General features: G+C 43.6%; 1 protein-coding gene across 3 annotated transcripts in view; it reads left to right on the top strand.

Annotated features, from left to right (window-relative positions):
* PELI1 (pellino E3 ubiquitin protein ligase 1) overlaps positions 1-17,142 on the top strand; it is a 59,942-nt gene that overhangs the window by 19,335 nt on the left and 23,465 nt on the right. The window contains exon 1 of one of the 3 annotated variants that reach the window (XM_088477501.1): positions 11,042-11,130. The exons of the other annotated variants lie outside the window; for them this stretch is intronic. Coding sequence (XP_088333627.1) covers positions 11,120-11,130 — 11 coding nt within the window. The 5' untranslated portion in view covers positions 11,042-11,119. Of the gene's footprint in view, positions 1-11,041; positions 11,131-17,142 lie in introns of those variants that run through there. 3 annotated transcript variants of the gene reach the window in all.

The following is a 17,142-nucleotide window of genomic DNA, read 5'->3' as shown; positions in this document are numbered from 1 at the left end:
TGCAACTTAAGGTGCATACACATGGTCAGATCAGACAATAACGATATTGTTGTCTGGTCGTCCTTCGATATTGATCATCCAGCACACCACCAACCCACAAACGACTATAACGACCCGCGATAATAAATCACAGGTCTCTGTAGTAACCTGGTCGATATCTACCAGGTTGGACTGCATGCCTGGGCAATGGTCGTTATCGACCGTCCGTGCCCACGCATCGTCCTTCGTTTGGGGGTTGGAAGGGGCCAAAAAATGGACGATATAACGATAAATGATATAGTTCTCGTTTATATCGTCCTACAAAGTCTGTGTATGCACCATTAAGGGGACTTTAATAGCAATCTTGACAGCAGTCAGAGGGATAACAGTGATCGCTACGCTGACTGTGAAATAGACCATTTGTGATGCGATCACCATAGACAAGAGAGATCCTTTTGGTTATTCTAAATGTAAATTAACTGATGTTGTACTTGCCCTAATACTGATCCCGTACATGCAGCAAATACTACTTATCTCAACACAGAGATTGTTGTTTTTCCCCCAGTCTAAAGCTGGGTACACACCTATACAATCGTCCTGTATATCATAAGATTCACGTCTCGGTGAGATACTATAAGAGTTTTTATACACCCAAGATCATGTTATAGCTCAAGAAAATCTGTTTAATCTGCTGATCTGGTTTTACGGGAGTCCTACAATGTCTGACAAACCTGGAAGTGTGTACGCACTTATCAACTGTTCTGTCCAATACTTCTGCTGGTGCTTCTCCAGTCATGATCTTTTCAGCAGGTGCTCTTGAGAAATAAGGATTGCGTGGTATAATGTAATATGCGGAGTACTCACTTATACAACTGATCGATCCCAAGCAGACGATTTGTAAGCTATACACAATTGCCACTCTACCACTCGATATGTATAGCCTGACTTCACAACTGAGTGGGCATTTAAATATGCCCGCCCAGTTGTGATGTCAGTGCCTACGGGTACTGCGGCTAGTGTATGGGTCGACCATACACACATGCAGATGCACCAACAGATAGGTCAGCCCTGCAGCACAGCCAATCTGATAGGTCTGTGAATGCACCCGCCAGTGCACTCGTGATATATCATTTGTCGATTGAGCGGTATAACGACTAGTGTGTACCTATGAATCTACGTGTTCATCGGAGCTCTATTTGCATCTCAAGTATGATTGTACTAGTGTGTACCTAATTGCCACAGGATTTGAACTGGTCAGATCTGAAATCCTGGGCGCCAGGACGATAACCTCTCTCAGCTATACTATTGTTTTGAATGATAATCAGATTGTTTGGCCAGTTTAACAATTTCTCTACACACATTTTAATCGGCATGGTTTAACTAATGGACTTACTTTGTATGTGAGCCTAAAGAGGCACATCCACTAGACGATTAAATTGAACGATTGAACGTTATCGTTATATCGTTCGAAAATCGTTTGCAGATTGTTTTAAAATTGTCTAAAACGACCAGCGTTGTGCGCTCCCGCTGGTCGTATAGATATCGATCATCGTACAAATATGTTATATAACCTGATATCGTCCGGTTCAGCATGTTTGCAGATGATTGAGGAGCCTTCGCTGAATGACTGATCGTTCAGTACAGGCTCATCACAGACTGACAAACGACTGCACAATTACAATGTCGTAATCGTGCAGACATTTGCCTGTCTTCTAGTGGATGGGCACCTTTACTCTGTCAGTGATCTTTGGCAGACTGCAGAAACAAGAGATGCATATTTTTAGTAAGTGGTATAAACTGACGTGACAGAGTTTTCTTGTTTAATTAGGTCTTCTATGTTGTTTTGGTGACCCTATCCTTCCTGACAGATATTTTTCTTTTTTTGTCCCAGGAGAAAACATCTTTCCTGTTCCCTTATCCCCAGTCTTTCCGTCCATGAGAAAAGTTTCTTGTTTACGTCCTTGTTGCTGTAATCATTTGGGCAGATTCTATTTCATGGTTGGACCACCAGTTCTAAGGCTGCGGCGTTCGTCCTCTAATAGCCAGGCTCCTGTACTGTCATGCCCTTCCTTTCACACTGTTAAGCGCTTTTCTGGTTACCATAGAAGCAGACATTTTGTGAACTTTCGGTTACTTCAGTAGACTGTGCGATATCAGTGAGACTGGCGGAGATAGCAGCAGTTTTGCTAATAGGAAGCAAGCATTTTCATTACATTGCTAAGTAACAAGGCAAGGGAATGTCAATGAAAGCAACTATTATCATCCACTGTGTCCCCTGTTTGAATGTCTACAGGCTTGTTAAAGTTTGTGGTCAGTCCTGCGCCCGATGGTACACATTTAAGCTCCCTTTAACTAAATTTTTATGGCTAGCCGCTAATGCGCTCAGTCTGTCACTGATAATGTCGTTTCCACTTGGGAAGTTCTGGTAAAACTGCAAATTTGTAGTGTTTTAGATTTTAAAAAGTGAAAGGACCTTATTGTCCATGAGGCGAGATTGGGCTAGACTCGCCCAGTGACTGTCAGACAGGTCACCTGCACTACTACTTTGGTCACGCAAGTGTGACTATTTATCAGCCAAGCACATTTTAAGGGGCATCTTCTCTAGCCCTTAACACAAAATGTAATCGGAGGATTGGAAAGATATTGCCCTGGTATAGACACATTTGCTCCATACATTGAGCCAGGAAAAGATTGAAACTAGAAGATTTTCTGATTCAAAAGGTATAAGCAGAGTCCATAAACTACTTCTTTATGTAGCTTGTCCACAATTTAATTTCCATTCGTACTACTACTGGACATTTAGAGCATACACACCTATGTGGGTGGATGGGGGAGAGACGATTCAGTTAAGTGTGATTTAAAAAAAAACCCAGGAAGGCGTTTCCAGAGCTATTCAATTGACCGTGCTGTGCCCTGCACTTATTCGGGAGATGCCAGTTACCGCACCTTAAGCCTGGTGTTAAATTGCTGTAACTGGCATTCTCCGACTCCGCGATGCTGATGGCGCACGCGCTAAACCAGAATCCAGCATTGTGGCCTTAGTTTAGTCGGATTTCTACTCGCACCTCAGGAGGGTGCAATCAACAATCCTCTAAAGAGTTTATAGCGTGGTCAAGTAAATAGCTCCGGGAACGCCTTCCCAATTCCGGGAACTCGGGGCCTGATTCAGACCCGGTCGCAAGCGCTGTGCGCTCGCAACCGGGTCGATGGTAGGCCAGTTCGCATGCACATGACAGAGCCGGCTCCGTCGTGCGCACGCGCGAGACCCGGATAGCGATGGCCAATCCGTTGCTCCAGGTCTCATACCAAAGAGGACGTGCTGTCGATGTTGAGTGACAGCACGCCGCCTTTGGTGAGCGGGTCGGTGGCGTGGCTGCCCAGACGGAGGCGTTCCCATGGGAACGCCTACCGTCTGGGGCCGGCCCCACTGACATCACGTGATGTCAGTGGGAGAGCTTTCGGCTCTGATAGAGTCCCTAAGTCTCCCTCCCCCTAGCCTAACCCTAACCTCCCGGGGGGTGCCTGATCCTAAGTCCCCCCCCCAGGAGCCCTGAACCTAATTATATGAGACTGGGTAATAACAGACAGGCAAAGAAGTAAGATGATCATGTTCACAAGATTACAGTGTAGCAACATAATATGAAAACTAATCCGTGTTTGTTGTGGGTTACACACATTTTCTAGTGTTCATTCTAGCACCCTGCACCAGTCACAACCCGTGCCGTTCCTCTTTCCAGCTTGGGGTGTCGCTCTCTGCTCTGGTCCTTCTAGCACACTCAGCTGATGCAACAAATTGCTGAGATACAGACCAGAATGTGCTAGAAGGACCAGAGCAGAGAGTGACACCCCATGCAGGAAAGTGGAACTGCATGGGTTGTGACAGTTGCAGGGTGCTAGAATGAACACTTTTTTTTTTTTTTGCTTAAATGTATAACAACATAAAAAAATATTTTTGTTGTGTTTTTTTTCTGGAAAGCCTTTTATTTTGCATAAATTAAGCGGTGCTCATTTTATTTCTGGAGTTGATATGTGGAAATTCCTACCAACTCATGTTACATACCTATAATTATGCAACATACTGTGAGATAGCAGAATGATTCCCATTAGGGATTTACACTCTGCTTCCTCCAGTTCAGTACAAGGTGCTATTCTTTTAATAGCAATAGCTCCTGGTGGTGCCTTCCAGATGACACATATCTGCACTCAGGTCTCATGTGACTCTTCAGATTCATGCTGCTTAGTAACTAGGTCAAAGAATAACAAATCAAATCAATTGTTCATATTTCAGGATTAGAAATGCATTCTTAGTATGATTTGTATTGGCTTGGCTTCTGTGCATGGCATATTTCCAACACTAAATCCATGTACAGATTTGTTCTAGGAATGAAGTGACTTCTGTTTCATGGGGAAGGAGTTCTCTACATAGGTTTTTCCTTTATTGTGCCAGAAAGTCTTATAGGGCCAGTAAATCTAGCACTTTTACAGAAACCATGTACAAGAATCAATCATTATATCAGAAAGATGTTAAAACTAATGGAGACAGAGATCAGGCTGAGCTTATAGTGAATCCATTTTAAATGCACCTTAGAATTATCAAGGTGGTGTCTGTAGGCCTGAGGAGGCCAGCCGATGTGTGTTGTTTGGGTGCCTAACCAGGAATTTATACAGGTTTAGTTGCTATATGCGGCTAAACAATGTCTAATTGGGCTCGACAAGTGCAATAATTAATGGGCCCCCAAAACAATTGAATTGCTACTTTCATCACCTATTATCTATTATCACGGCGCCCGAAGCAGTGGAATCACCCCCTCAGTGTTGGAACTGGGCAGTTATCAATCTGTAGCTCTTCTCATAGCATACAACTACTTACAACCACCACCACCACCCCCAGAACCCCCACCCCCCCCAGTTCATGTAGACAAAGAACATTTTTGAGGTTAGAGTGCCTTTACCTTGCAATGTTGGTTTAGTGGTTGCACAATTGTCAAATTAAATATCTGCCTCCCTCTGCAAGTGAAATGGCACCTTCCAAAGACTATACGGCATTGTGGATGGCTTACATTAGAAAGGAGACACCGTTTGTCCATTTATTACTACTTTGGTTTGATACAGTTAAGGTGCCTATCCACTAGACGATTAAAATGAGCGATATAATGATATCGTTTGATAATCGTTTGAAAATGTGACTAGACATCTATCATTGTGCAAACATGCTGGTCAACCTGACAATATCGTCAGGTTCAGCATGTTTGCAGATGATTGATTGTGCCTGCACTGAACGACACATCATTCAGTGTGGGCACCCTGCAGTGTAGTGAACGACTGAACGATAACTATATCGTTCAGTCTTTTCACTGTTGGGTAGTAGATACCCGCCTTTAGCCTGAGCTGGCTTGGCCTATGTATAAGTGCACACACAAGCTGCACTTAGAGCAGCCCCGAACTTGCAGATTTTTGTTTGCAGCTCTATAGGGCAGCATACAAAATGTTATGAGATTGGGGCGTAATTGGCCGGACGTGCCCTCACTGTTGATTCTACGCCATTGAACCAGCATATCACAAGGCTCACGGCTAATAGAATTAACAACTTTGTTTGTTTTGCTTCTAAAGCTGGCCACACACTGCCAGATAAAATGCCTGACAGACCGACAGACATTTTATCTGGCCGGCTGCCAGCCGCAGATGTCCCCGGCATACACTGTGAGAAATCTCAGAGTGTATCAGCCCGACATCTGCGCTCCGCCCCCGGAACACAGGAAATGTCTGCTTGTCGGCCGCGGCTGGGCATACACTGCAGTTTACCGGTAAATATCGCATCAGACGGGCATGCTGGACAATCCGGCATGCCCGACCAAGCAATATTTAACCCTCGGTCGCCCCCCCACGCTACAATTATTGGGGCGATCCGCGGATATCGGATATCGCTACATTATTAGTAGCTCGTGCTTTTTGTTTATTGTCCCTTTACAATTATCGGGGCGATCCGCCCGATATCGCTACAATTATCAGAGCGATCCGCGGATATCGGGCGGATCGCCCCGATAATTGTAGCGTGTATGGCCAGCTTAAGTAAAGCAGTAAAAATGCTTGTAATTTAAGCAGGAGTCAGATACATACATACATACATACATACATACATACATCCCTACCTACCTACCAACCACAGGTTGAGTCTCCCATATCCAAAATGCTTGGGACCATGGATATTTTGGATATCAGAATATTCCGTATTTTGGAATAATTGCATACCATATTGAAATGTCTTAGGAATAGAACCCAAATCTAAACAAAGAATGCATTTATGTGTTATATACATCTTATACACACAGCCTGCAGGTAATTTTATATAATATTTTCAATAATTTTGTGGCTCAAACTGTTTGTGTACAGAAATGAAATTTATGTTTCATATACACCTTATACACACAGCCTGAAGGTCGTTTTATACTTTGTTTAATAATTTTGTGTCTTAAACAAAATTTGTGTACATTGAACCATCAAAAATCAAAGGTTTCACTATCTTAGTCATTCTAAAAGTATTCTGTATTTCGGAATATTCCGTATTTCGGAATATTTGGATATGGGAGACTCAACCTGTACTATATACTATAAAGGGCCACATTACTGCAAGTTTACTCATGCAAGCATCTTTTTGTGCATCTTTTCGCGGCAAATGAGTTATTTACAATGCGATTACCGAATTAAACAAGATATAATGTTTGGGGGGTACTGCATACAAAACAAAAAATTGTTATATTGTGTATATATATTTTGGTAGGTGGCGAGTGCAAGGAAAGGGTTAAGCTCAGGCTGAACATGCATACTATTGTACACCTGGAACAGGATTTAATTTTAGATGTGAAGACTACTGGTAACGTGGAGACATGTGAGAAATCTTATTTGAAGCAGCCAAAGAGACTGTTTATGGCATGAGAACAGTTAGGGCTAAATTTACCTTAAGTGAGAGTTTTTAGAAGTGAGTTTTAAAAGATGTTGCCCATAGCAACCAGTCAGATTCTACTTAACATTTAACTAGCACTTTCTAGAAGATAAAAGCTAAAATCTGGTTGCTATGGGTAACATCTCTTTTAAAACTCACTTCTAAAAACTCTCACTTTAGTAAATTTACCCCTTAAAGTGAGTGTGGAGATGAAGATAATGTTTAGGGAAGATGTGGAAAGACCTCCCTTTCACAGGATTTTGGAATAGTTTCTAGAACCATGGGAGCAAAATTTGATTTCAATAAATTCTTATGGGAAATCAGTTTTCAAGAAGGAATAAAGGGCATATGTATCAAAGCTTGATGTGAGATAAAATTGTGAAATATATATCACCAACCAATCAGCTCCAAACTATCATTTCTTAAACGCAGCCTGCAAAATGTAAGTTAGAAGCTGATTGGTGATATAGATCACAATTTTATCTCGCATAAAGCTTTTATACATATGCCCCTAAGTGTGGGATTGATTTGAGATACATTACTAGTAGCTCGTGCTTTTTGTTTATTGTCCCTTTACATCCTGTTTTTATTTCATACAGTGTTTTGATCATACGGTGAATTAACACTAGCCAGTATCCTCTACAAACCAGAAAGCAATGTGCAAATGCATCTATAACACCAAGTGCCAGCCCATTTCTTATTTTTGAACGAACCTTTGTGGAGAAGCTTTGTGCAAACATTCGCAGCATTGCGTTCTATGATGGAGACTGCACATGAAAGTAAAAGTGAATGTCGAGTTAGAGTACTTACTGCCCCTTTTAGCTCAACCCCTTAACTACAACTTTGCTTGTCTTCTTGTCATGGGCTTAACCAGAAATGCCCAGCTAAATGCTCAACCTCCACCCTTTTGAAGCTTATTTAAATATAAACTTGTGCAACAAAAAATCCCTGGTTTTTCATTTGGGTATATTAACATTTGTATAAGAATTCTGAATCATGTTAAAAAATGTCATCTTGCTGGTGATGCGCACACTGAACTTCTAGAGGGCTTGTTCGCCTCTGTACACACTAGGAAAAAGCCAGGAGAGGCCACATGATGAGGGGGTGTGCAGTATGCTACGGGAGAGGGGGTGTGCAGTATGGGAGTGGTCTATTTCCCCTTTCATTTTCTGTACCTGGTAGTGATGTGAAGTGAGGGCGGAAGGGCAGTTCCCTGCCCATACAATCCACCAAAAAAAGAAACTTGTCCCGTCGATTATGTTCCCGCTCTATGCTCGCATGGATAGTAGGGAATGACGGACAGTAGCTGATGACCTCAGGGAACAGAAACTGAAGGGGATCTATCCACTTCCGTGCAGTATGCGACAGGAGAGGGGGTGTGCAGTAAGCGATGGTAGGGGGAGAAAGGGTTATGCAGTGCAGGATGAGAGGGGGAAAGTTATGCGGTTTGGGACGAGGAGAGTATGCATTACAGGAGGAGAGGGTGTTTGCTTTACAGGATGACTGGAAGGGGAGTATGCATTATGCTTCGAGAGGGGGAGGGGATTATGCTGTGCGGGATGGGGGGGTTATGTTCAGGACGAGAGGGGGTTATGCAGGACGAGAGGGGGTTATGCAGGACGAGAGGGGGGAGGGGGTTATGCTGTATGAGAGGAGAGGGAGGGGGGGTTATGCTATACGGGACGAGAGGGAGGGGGGGGTTATGCTGTATGAGAGGAGAGGGAGGGGTTATGCTGTACATGTTATAAATCACACACGTCACACCCTCAGGCAACGGCAGACACAGGATCTTATTTATGTATATATGGTCTGATATGTAGGAAATGCTGATATTTGCATGCACCAAGGTACCTTAGCGATGCCACTCAATTTCTTTGCAAAGTGATTGGCATTTGGGGACAGTTTGGAGGCAGTTATATGGAGTGGCGGCAAAAACCGCCCACATGTCACACCCATTTTTTGGGGTGTCTCTGTATACTGCTGCGATTCCACGCGCAGAAAACTTGGTGCCAGTGTCTTAGTTTCTCCTGGTCCATACTGGTTACTCAGATGATTGATTATAGAAGGATCTGCGACCACTGCTGCGTAATTGTACGCACTTGAATCTGCAAAGCTGCCAGTGGGCGTCTCAGTACAATTCCTGGCGGTTACAGCAGTAGCATATTTTTGCACAGCGGCTGCATACAGGATCGGAGCTGCGATTGCAATCCGGCTCTTAGGGCGGTATTCGTTTAGTTTCGCACCCGAGGAAAAGTTTTGCATGCCGTACTTTTCACCAACATCGCGTGTTTTGGCCGCAAAATTTTTTGTGTGCGCGCCCCCGCTATTCGCCGTACTAAATTCCAAAAGATGTGAACAATGGACCAGGCGAATTTGAAACAGGCGGAAAGTGCTGTCAGAATTGAGGAAATGAGCCTGAACCCCCCCCAAAAAAGATGCTGTAACATTGGGGATCAATGCAGATGTGCCCGAATAGCCCTAATACAGCAATTTGGGGTACTTAAGTTGTGTCAATAGCTTCTTATTAGCGTCTTTGCACAACTGGTGAAGAATGGCATTAAGTAGTATTTTTAGGTGAAAATAAGTAGTCCTGTCAAATTTGGGGTACCTGAAAATGGGTGCTAGCATATTTTAAGCTCGCTAAAGTGTAGTTTTTAGAAACTTGAAAAATGCACCTGTTGCAAATAACTGCAATGCTAAAAACACCTCACCCATACTAGCAGACCCCCTAAGAAGTCTATTTTTTTAGGGATTTTTTTGACGGTTTCTCGACCTTTGCACCCCAAAATAAAAAAAATGCACTTCTTTTCTCCTGCTATTCAGAGGCGAATCTTTTTCGCCTATTAATTGCATTGACTTTCCGTGTACGCGAAAAATATTGGAGTTGAGTATGGAGATAAGTTTCCGACAAGCAAAAAGTCGCAATCTGCGATACTTTTTTGCGGATCTCGGCTTTTCGCGTCTAATTGAATATGGGCCTTAGTGTCAGCATGTTCTTTTGTGCTTTTATAATTGGGTAAGTGGCTCTCCTGGATCCAATAAGAAAACGCCTAAGTTGACCCCACTCCTTCCTTCAAGATAGGCAACATACAGATCTGTTTTCTTGGGGTATCTCCCCCGCCCCCCCATAAAAATGAATACAGTCATGTAAATGTCAAAGGAGGATTAAAAAAAATAAAAAGGCTACGTTTGTGCTGTAAATTTGTAGTTTGCAGCTTTGCAAATCACGTTTAGTGTGATGAAATGGAGCCTGCAAATGTCGTGAATATAATGAAGAAATTAGAATAAAAAGTTAAGGCTGACTCTGAATTATTCCCCCTGATAATCTTTTCATCTGTAAAGAACTATAATAAACTGTTATGTGCTGAGTGTATCTCCATAGAATGTAGTCGTGTATTCCAGCCGGAAGATCCCCTGCTGTCATTGGCAGGCACGGCCTCATACAGTAACTTAGTGTTGGCCTACACAGCACACCCTACACAGCGGAGACGTTAGTTATCTGGTTTAGGCAGAAACACCGTCTTTGTCATATCGAGTCCACTCCAGGAACCAAAATATACACAGCTGGATGTGCAAGTGGCATAAATAGACACCAATGTGTGGCAATTCTATCCATTGATGAGTTGAGCTCGAAGAATATTAGGATACAGTTCTGCAATTTGTAAAGTACCGTCCGATGCAAGATGAACCAATGAGGAAATAGAAGCACCAGGCTGTGCCCTCTCGTTTTTATCTGACTTGAAATGAATCCACTGCTGCACATGTGCGCTTGCAAAGCTATTCCACATAATGGCTGGGAAGTGTGTATCGCATGACACGGCTAGGCTTGTGTTGCAGGGACTTGCTATCAATCAGCACTCTCCACTGGCTGTCTCTTCTGTGCCATGTAGGAGGTGTGTGTGATAGAAGCTGTTGGCGGAGTCGTGCATCCTCTCACTTCCTTTTGAAGCCACGGATCAATGTGTGGAAGCTCAGGAGCTGTGAGTCAGATCCCAGGCTGTCTGATTGGTTGCAGTATGGTGTTTACCTGTTTTGCATAGCACCTTCCCACCCGTCTGAGTCAGCATGCATCACGAAACACATAAGTAAAAGAAAGCAGGCAATCAGGATATTGTGCGTGCCAGCACGGGTTGCTAAAGGATATTTCCTCATTTGCTCTAGATTGCTTTTGGTTGTTAGAAAAAGCGGAGTCTTTACTGGATGTTATCAAGGTATGTGACTATATTCTGTGGGTAAATGTGTTGTGGTGATTTAAGGAGTTTGACATGAGGCCTTGCTGTGTTTGCAACCTATGCCGTGTGGTTTGTTCTGTATGTTGGGAGGACTACAGCTGTGTAGTGCTGAAACTATAGCTTGGAGGAGAGACTGAGGCGACTGGGGCAGGATGCTTCTTCCTTACAATACTCCAATAGAAATCTGTTACTGGGTCTCGCTAAATAAAGAAAAGTAGGTGTTTAAATCCGAATATGAATGAAGTTATTCATATAGCACAAACCTATTCCACAACACTTTACAGAGAGTATTCAGTCATTCGCATCTATCCCTGTCCTTGTGGAGCTTACAATCTATATTCCCAATCACATGGCCACACACACTGGTCTTCATTTCTGTCAGGAGCCAATTAACCTACCAGTATGTGTCTGCGTGGGTTTCTTCCTGGTGCTCCAGGCTTCTTTACACACCAAACACACTGAGAACATACAAACTCCACACAGATGCACCATGACTGGGATTGAACTCATGACTCAGAACTCAGAGCTGTGTGGCAGTTTGCCATCCGTGCTCCTAATGAAAGTGTGCTCCATCATGTGTGGGTTAAATTGTATCATCTACTTTTAAAACAACTATAAAACGGTTTTGTAATCGCTCTTAAAATGTTTACATTGAATGTTTGAGCAATATGTAATAATATAATACTTTTTTTTTTTATATATATATATATATATATATATATATATATATATATATATATATATATATATATATACTCTGTATGTGTTGTGCTATTGACCTGGTAAACCCTTAGGAGAGCCTTTGTAGTGGGTGATCTTTTTGTTCTAAGTCTGAATTCCTGTAAAGTGAGTCAGGAAATGTGTTTTCCTCTTATTGTATCCCCAATATGATGTTGCTGTCAAATACAGCACTTACTAAGAGTATTGTGTTGGTTATTCATTTCTGCTTATACAAATCCAAGCTGATGAAATATGGCATTATACCAATTGTGGCCATAATAAAAAAAATATATATATATATATATCTCTATCACAAATTCTCCAAGAATTGGTGGTTCAGGATTCAGAACACCAGCTTACTCAAAGTCCAATAGCACTTCAAACCTGCCCATTAGTTAAGAGCGTTAGGTTTAGGGGTAGGGTTAGGAAAAAAAACACTCTCTAGTTCTTAGTTTTTTCTGACTTCTCTCTTTCCGCCTATACTGACATGTCTCTCTACATTAGGGCACATCATACCCTATGTCACTGTCATGCACGGCTGCATGTCAGACAGGTGGCTCCCTGCTTAGGTCCTCCCAACACTTTTCCCCCTGTTGCTCACTTGTTTTGAGGTCTACTATTAAATCCATAATTTGCAGAGTATTATGCTGGATACACACTTGGCGATATATCACCCTTTCTTTCCATCTGGCTGTACACTTGCTACAGGGACCGCCGACACTGACGTCTCAACTAGGCAGGAGCATTTAAATACCCGCCCAGTTGTGATGTCGGCCTAGACACATCGAGCGGCTGATTGGCTAGCTATACACACACTTGTGTGGCTGCTCTGACAGCAGATTGGTCTGCTGTGTGTGTACCCAGCATGACATTTATTTTAGATCTTTTGTATTGTTCCTGGCATCCAGAAGTTTTTCAGATCCACAGGAGAAATTCCAGATGATTCTCATAGTGACATTTTGCAGTGTATAGATACTGTACACCAGGAAGTAGATGGCACTATACTTTTTGCATTAACTCCAATGCTGTAATTAAAAGGTTGTACATAATTTTTAAATAACCTTTTTATTATCTATTTCTGGCTATAGTGCAGCAAAGAAATGCAGATCACTGTTTCTGCCGTGTTTGCTACAATATGAAATAATACATGCTTTTGTCACATTTATGCTGTGCTCCATTAAGGCAGAGATGGGGAACCTCCTGCCCGGGGGCTGCATCAGGCCCTCTGAATCATTTGGTCTGGCCATTTGAGCTTTTTTCTGCTAGCCTCATCTGGCTAGCAGGGTGCCTAGAATGGCACACTGCAGCCAGAAACTGTGCAGTAGTACCGCCTGGAGCATCCTTAGGACGGTTCAGGCGGTCACACAGCTGCCCCGAGCATCCTCAGGATGCTCCGGGCATTGCTATAATCACTGGCAATTGTTGCCCTGCCCCCATGTGACATCACACAGAGGGGGCGTGGCCTGAACCAGGCCCGCAAGTAATGTTATATATATATATCAAAATGGCCCTCGGCAGAAAAAAGGTTCCCTACTCCTGCATTAAGGAGTGGAACTTTCCACAGTCGATCAGGTTGTTCACCTCCATGCTGTCCAATCTGGGATGTCATGTGAGGGGAGTGGCTTGTGGAAGCAGAGTCCACCACACAGGGAAACCTGTTCATTTTTAGGAAAGGGGATTACGGTCTGAATCCTATATACCAAACTCTGAAAAGAGAAGCTTTTCGGAGTTTGGTCCTGTTGGTAAACTGCTTCATGCCTATGGAGGCATATTTGCAGGATCCTCCGTCTGGCTCCGGGATCTGACACTGTGCGCATGCACAGAACCAGATTTCCAGGAGGAGACTTTCACTAATGTGAAAGACTCCGCCAAGATGCCGGGAGGTGTAACTTGCAGGGACAGCGGTTATCCACTACCGCTGTCCCTGCGAGTTAGTTAGTACACAGCCTGGGTATTTTTTGTAAAAAGTCCATTGCGAGACAGGCTGTTAATAATCGCTGCACTGTCACGATTATTAATACATCCCTATATCTGCATACATTTCTATAAAAAGTATAATCCTATTTATTTTGGTACATTAACCTGAGATGAACACTTTCAGAAATACTGCTGTATGAATTGCATTAAAAACAATGGCAATTGCAGAACGACATTGGCCGCTTTTCGGAGGTTGCGACTGTGGTCATTTGTGTTTCTAGAGAAAGTTGTCTGCTAATTGTGCTGCTTTTTCTGGCACGAAGAATGTTTAGCAGATTATGATTTTATATACTGTAGTGCGTCTGTGTATATACGGTATGTACGTACGTGTGTAAATATATAGATATGCAGAGAAAACGTTACAATAAGTGGTAATGCTGCTTTAAGGCCACCGTATACAGTCATGCTGTTTCGATTTCTCTGTTTGCGCAGCCTTGCCAGTAGTCCTGAGCAGGAAGATATCATGGACAAAAATGGGACACTGTGGCCTTATCCACTAACAGTAATTTCCATTTCCTGTTCTGAACAAAACTATAAGCAAAGCACTGCTGGTATGTGCTGGGCACTTGTAGCAAGCAAGCACACACACAAACTATGTACATGCATTTAACAAATACATGCACATGCATCCTCCCACGTCCCCGAAGTACTAGTGATAGACTACAGACATTCTTTACATTGACATTCATAATGGCTAAGCAGGAGCTGATAAGTGCACCCTATTCAGCAAAGAGGAAATCGTTATATTGTGTGTTCTGACTTCACTGCTTGATTCTTCCATTACCACGTTCCTTTCAAATGGCAGAGGATGCAGGCTATGGAATTTGTTTTTTGTGTATGTGTAACAGCATAAGATAGAAACACTCTTGTAGCTTTGGTAGTGCTCAGCAATGCTACCCAACACCTCACCCCGAGGATGGCCTGTCACCGCCAGGATTTCTAGTGCTTTACAAACCGGCATGGGCTGCTCCTTCCTCATACGGCTGTATGCTACTGTACAGCTGCTGGGCACATCCATTGACTGGATACCGTCACAATGTCGACGTGAACTTCAGGACAACATTCAAAGATATCAACATGTCCATGATATCGACACTCCAGAATGGCGTCAACAGTTAATTTGCTTTTTTTTTTGTTTGTTTTTTGTTAGGGTTAGGCTAATATAAGCAAAAAAACATTCTGGCGTGTTGTCGACATTTTTAAATGTCCTGGTCGACATTCTGAATGTTTACTCTCCATACCACACCCTCCATTGACACGTCACAAGCTTTTAGGTATTTAACAATGATTATATTCAGTGACCTCTTATGATTTCATAAATACGTTTTGGATGGTATTTACCTCAGGAACGAATTAAATGGCATAGCCCCACTGCACAGGGGACTTCAATTTCAGGTGCCCGTTAGTTATGGGCACACAACTAAGCTGTTTGTTGCTCTGATTGGGAGCAAGGTCTGCGGGCATCCCCAGATTTCTGCTCGCACCATCCAGAAATCCGCGAAAAATTGTCAGTGCTTTTAGATGGGTTTAGGTGCTTTACGCAGCTAAACCCTCTGCGTTTGGGTGCGACAAGCAGGGTGACCGCGGCACCAGATCGGAACAATAATTGAATCGCTGCGTTGGGCACCCATATACCAATTGAATTTCCGTTGCTTTGGTGTATCGTAGCCTGGCAATCTGGTGACTTACAACAGCTTTATGCAGGTTTCAAATAAGTGCTCTCCCCAGAAATTTTTTCCAGCCGGGTGGTATCAAGAAGTAGCCGGGTGGGGGCCTTCGCAGTAATAAAATGTTTTAAACCCTGACCTTTTATAATGATTTAAACTTGAAATAACATTTTTATATATTGATTCTCCTCTTATTAGAGGGCCAGTTGTCTGATTATGAAAAAGCTGCAAAGTCTATAGGATCTGGTCCTTTTTATACAGTTCCCAGATACTGTCCCCACTTGCAGGCTCCCAAAGTGCCGGGTGGTGCGCCCACAAAAACCATCCTGGGGAAAACACCGCCCTCCCTTACCATTCCAGCCCGACGGATCTCAGGCTGCTCCCCCACTGGCTCTCAGTCAAAAGTGCCCATTATGCAGTGCCCCCTGTAGTTATCCCCATATGCAGTGCCCCCTGTATTTGTGCCCATTATGCAGTGCCCCCTATAGTTTTCCCCTTTATACAGTGCCCTCTGTAGTTTTCATCTTTATCCATTGCCTCCTGTGGTTTTGTTTTGCCCCTTATGCAGTGTCCCCAGACTGGGCCCAGGCCCAGCCCAGAACTTACCTTAATATGCTGCTCGGCGCTCCCGCTGCCTCGCTCTGACTGGATCTAACTAGATCCAGCAGGCGCGCAGGGAAGGCTCCTCACGTCGTGGGTGATGTCATGGCGTCACCCGCGCAGTGCATCACTGGGAACGCTTGCTTCTTTAGCCTCCGGTCGCTTCAGAGGTCAGCGTTCCACAGCAGGAGGCGGAGGGTGACCGGGAATGCGGCGGGGGAAGTGCCGGGCGGTGGGCTGTTTCTGCTGGGCGATGCGCCCGAAGAAAACCAGCCTGGGGAGAAATAAGAAATGTGCCTGACCTTACTGGGTCAATTTAAGCAATTTCAGCAATGTTAATGGAGAGATCGGTTATGTTCTGCAGTTACATACTTGAATCTTCTACTTGTTTTAAGTGTGGGCTTATCTTTTTGGTTCTGGAAAATTGTGCCAGCTGCTTTAAATATCCATCTTATTAACATGTTAAATGTTCCAGCCAGCCCACACACAGCTCTGAGTTACTGCATGTAATGTGGAGGCTTTGTGAGGGGAGAATCAGCTGTTCTCTCTGTCTTTCAAATATGGGGATGACTATTAAGGAGCAAGTGATGTGGTTCTCCGACAGCCGAGTTTTCCTCCTACCAGTGACTTTCAGTATTACTCATGATGGTGAACTCTGGGCTAAGGGTAATTAAGCCATCCCCACTAACGATCTCTAAACACTTTTCCATATCACTGTGCAATGAGAGACAAAGTTCGTTGTTGGGCATGCTAATTTTTCCACCTGTGACAGGTCACATCCTTCTGCTCATTGTTCTCAAAGAAAGGATAATAAATAGGTGTAATAAGACCCTGGGCATCAGCAAACTGCAATTGGATAACAATCTCAAAAGGGTTAAGCTGGGTACACACTATAGATGTGACAAACGATGCAACGGTCGTCCCAGAACACCCAATATAGGGGGTCATTCCGAACCGCTTGCGAGGTCTCGCACCAAAGGGGGCCTGCTGTCGATGTTGATTGACAGCACGCCCCCTTTGGTGGGCG

This window comes from Taudactylus pleione, unplaced genomic scaffold (genome assembly GCF_031769625.1).
Source record: "Taudactylus pleione unplaced genomic scaffold, aTauple2 ptg000201l, whole genome shotgun sequence".
In the NCBI taxonomy this organism is placed as follows: Eukaryota; Metazoa; Chordata; class Amphibia; order Anura; family Myobatrachidae; genus Taudactylus; species Taudactylus pleione.
Note: the sequence above shows the minus strand (reverse complement) of the source record. Positions and strands in the feature narration are given on the sequence as shown.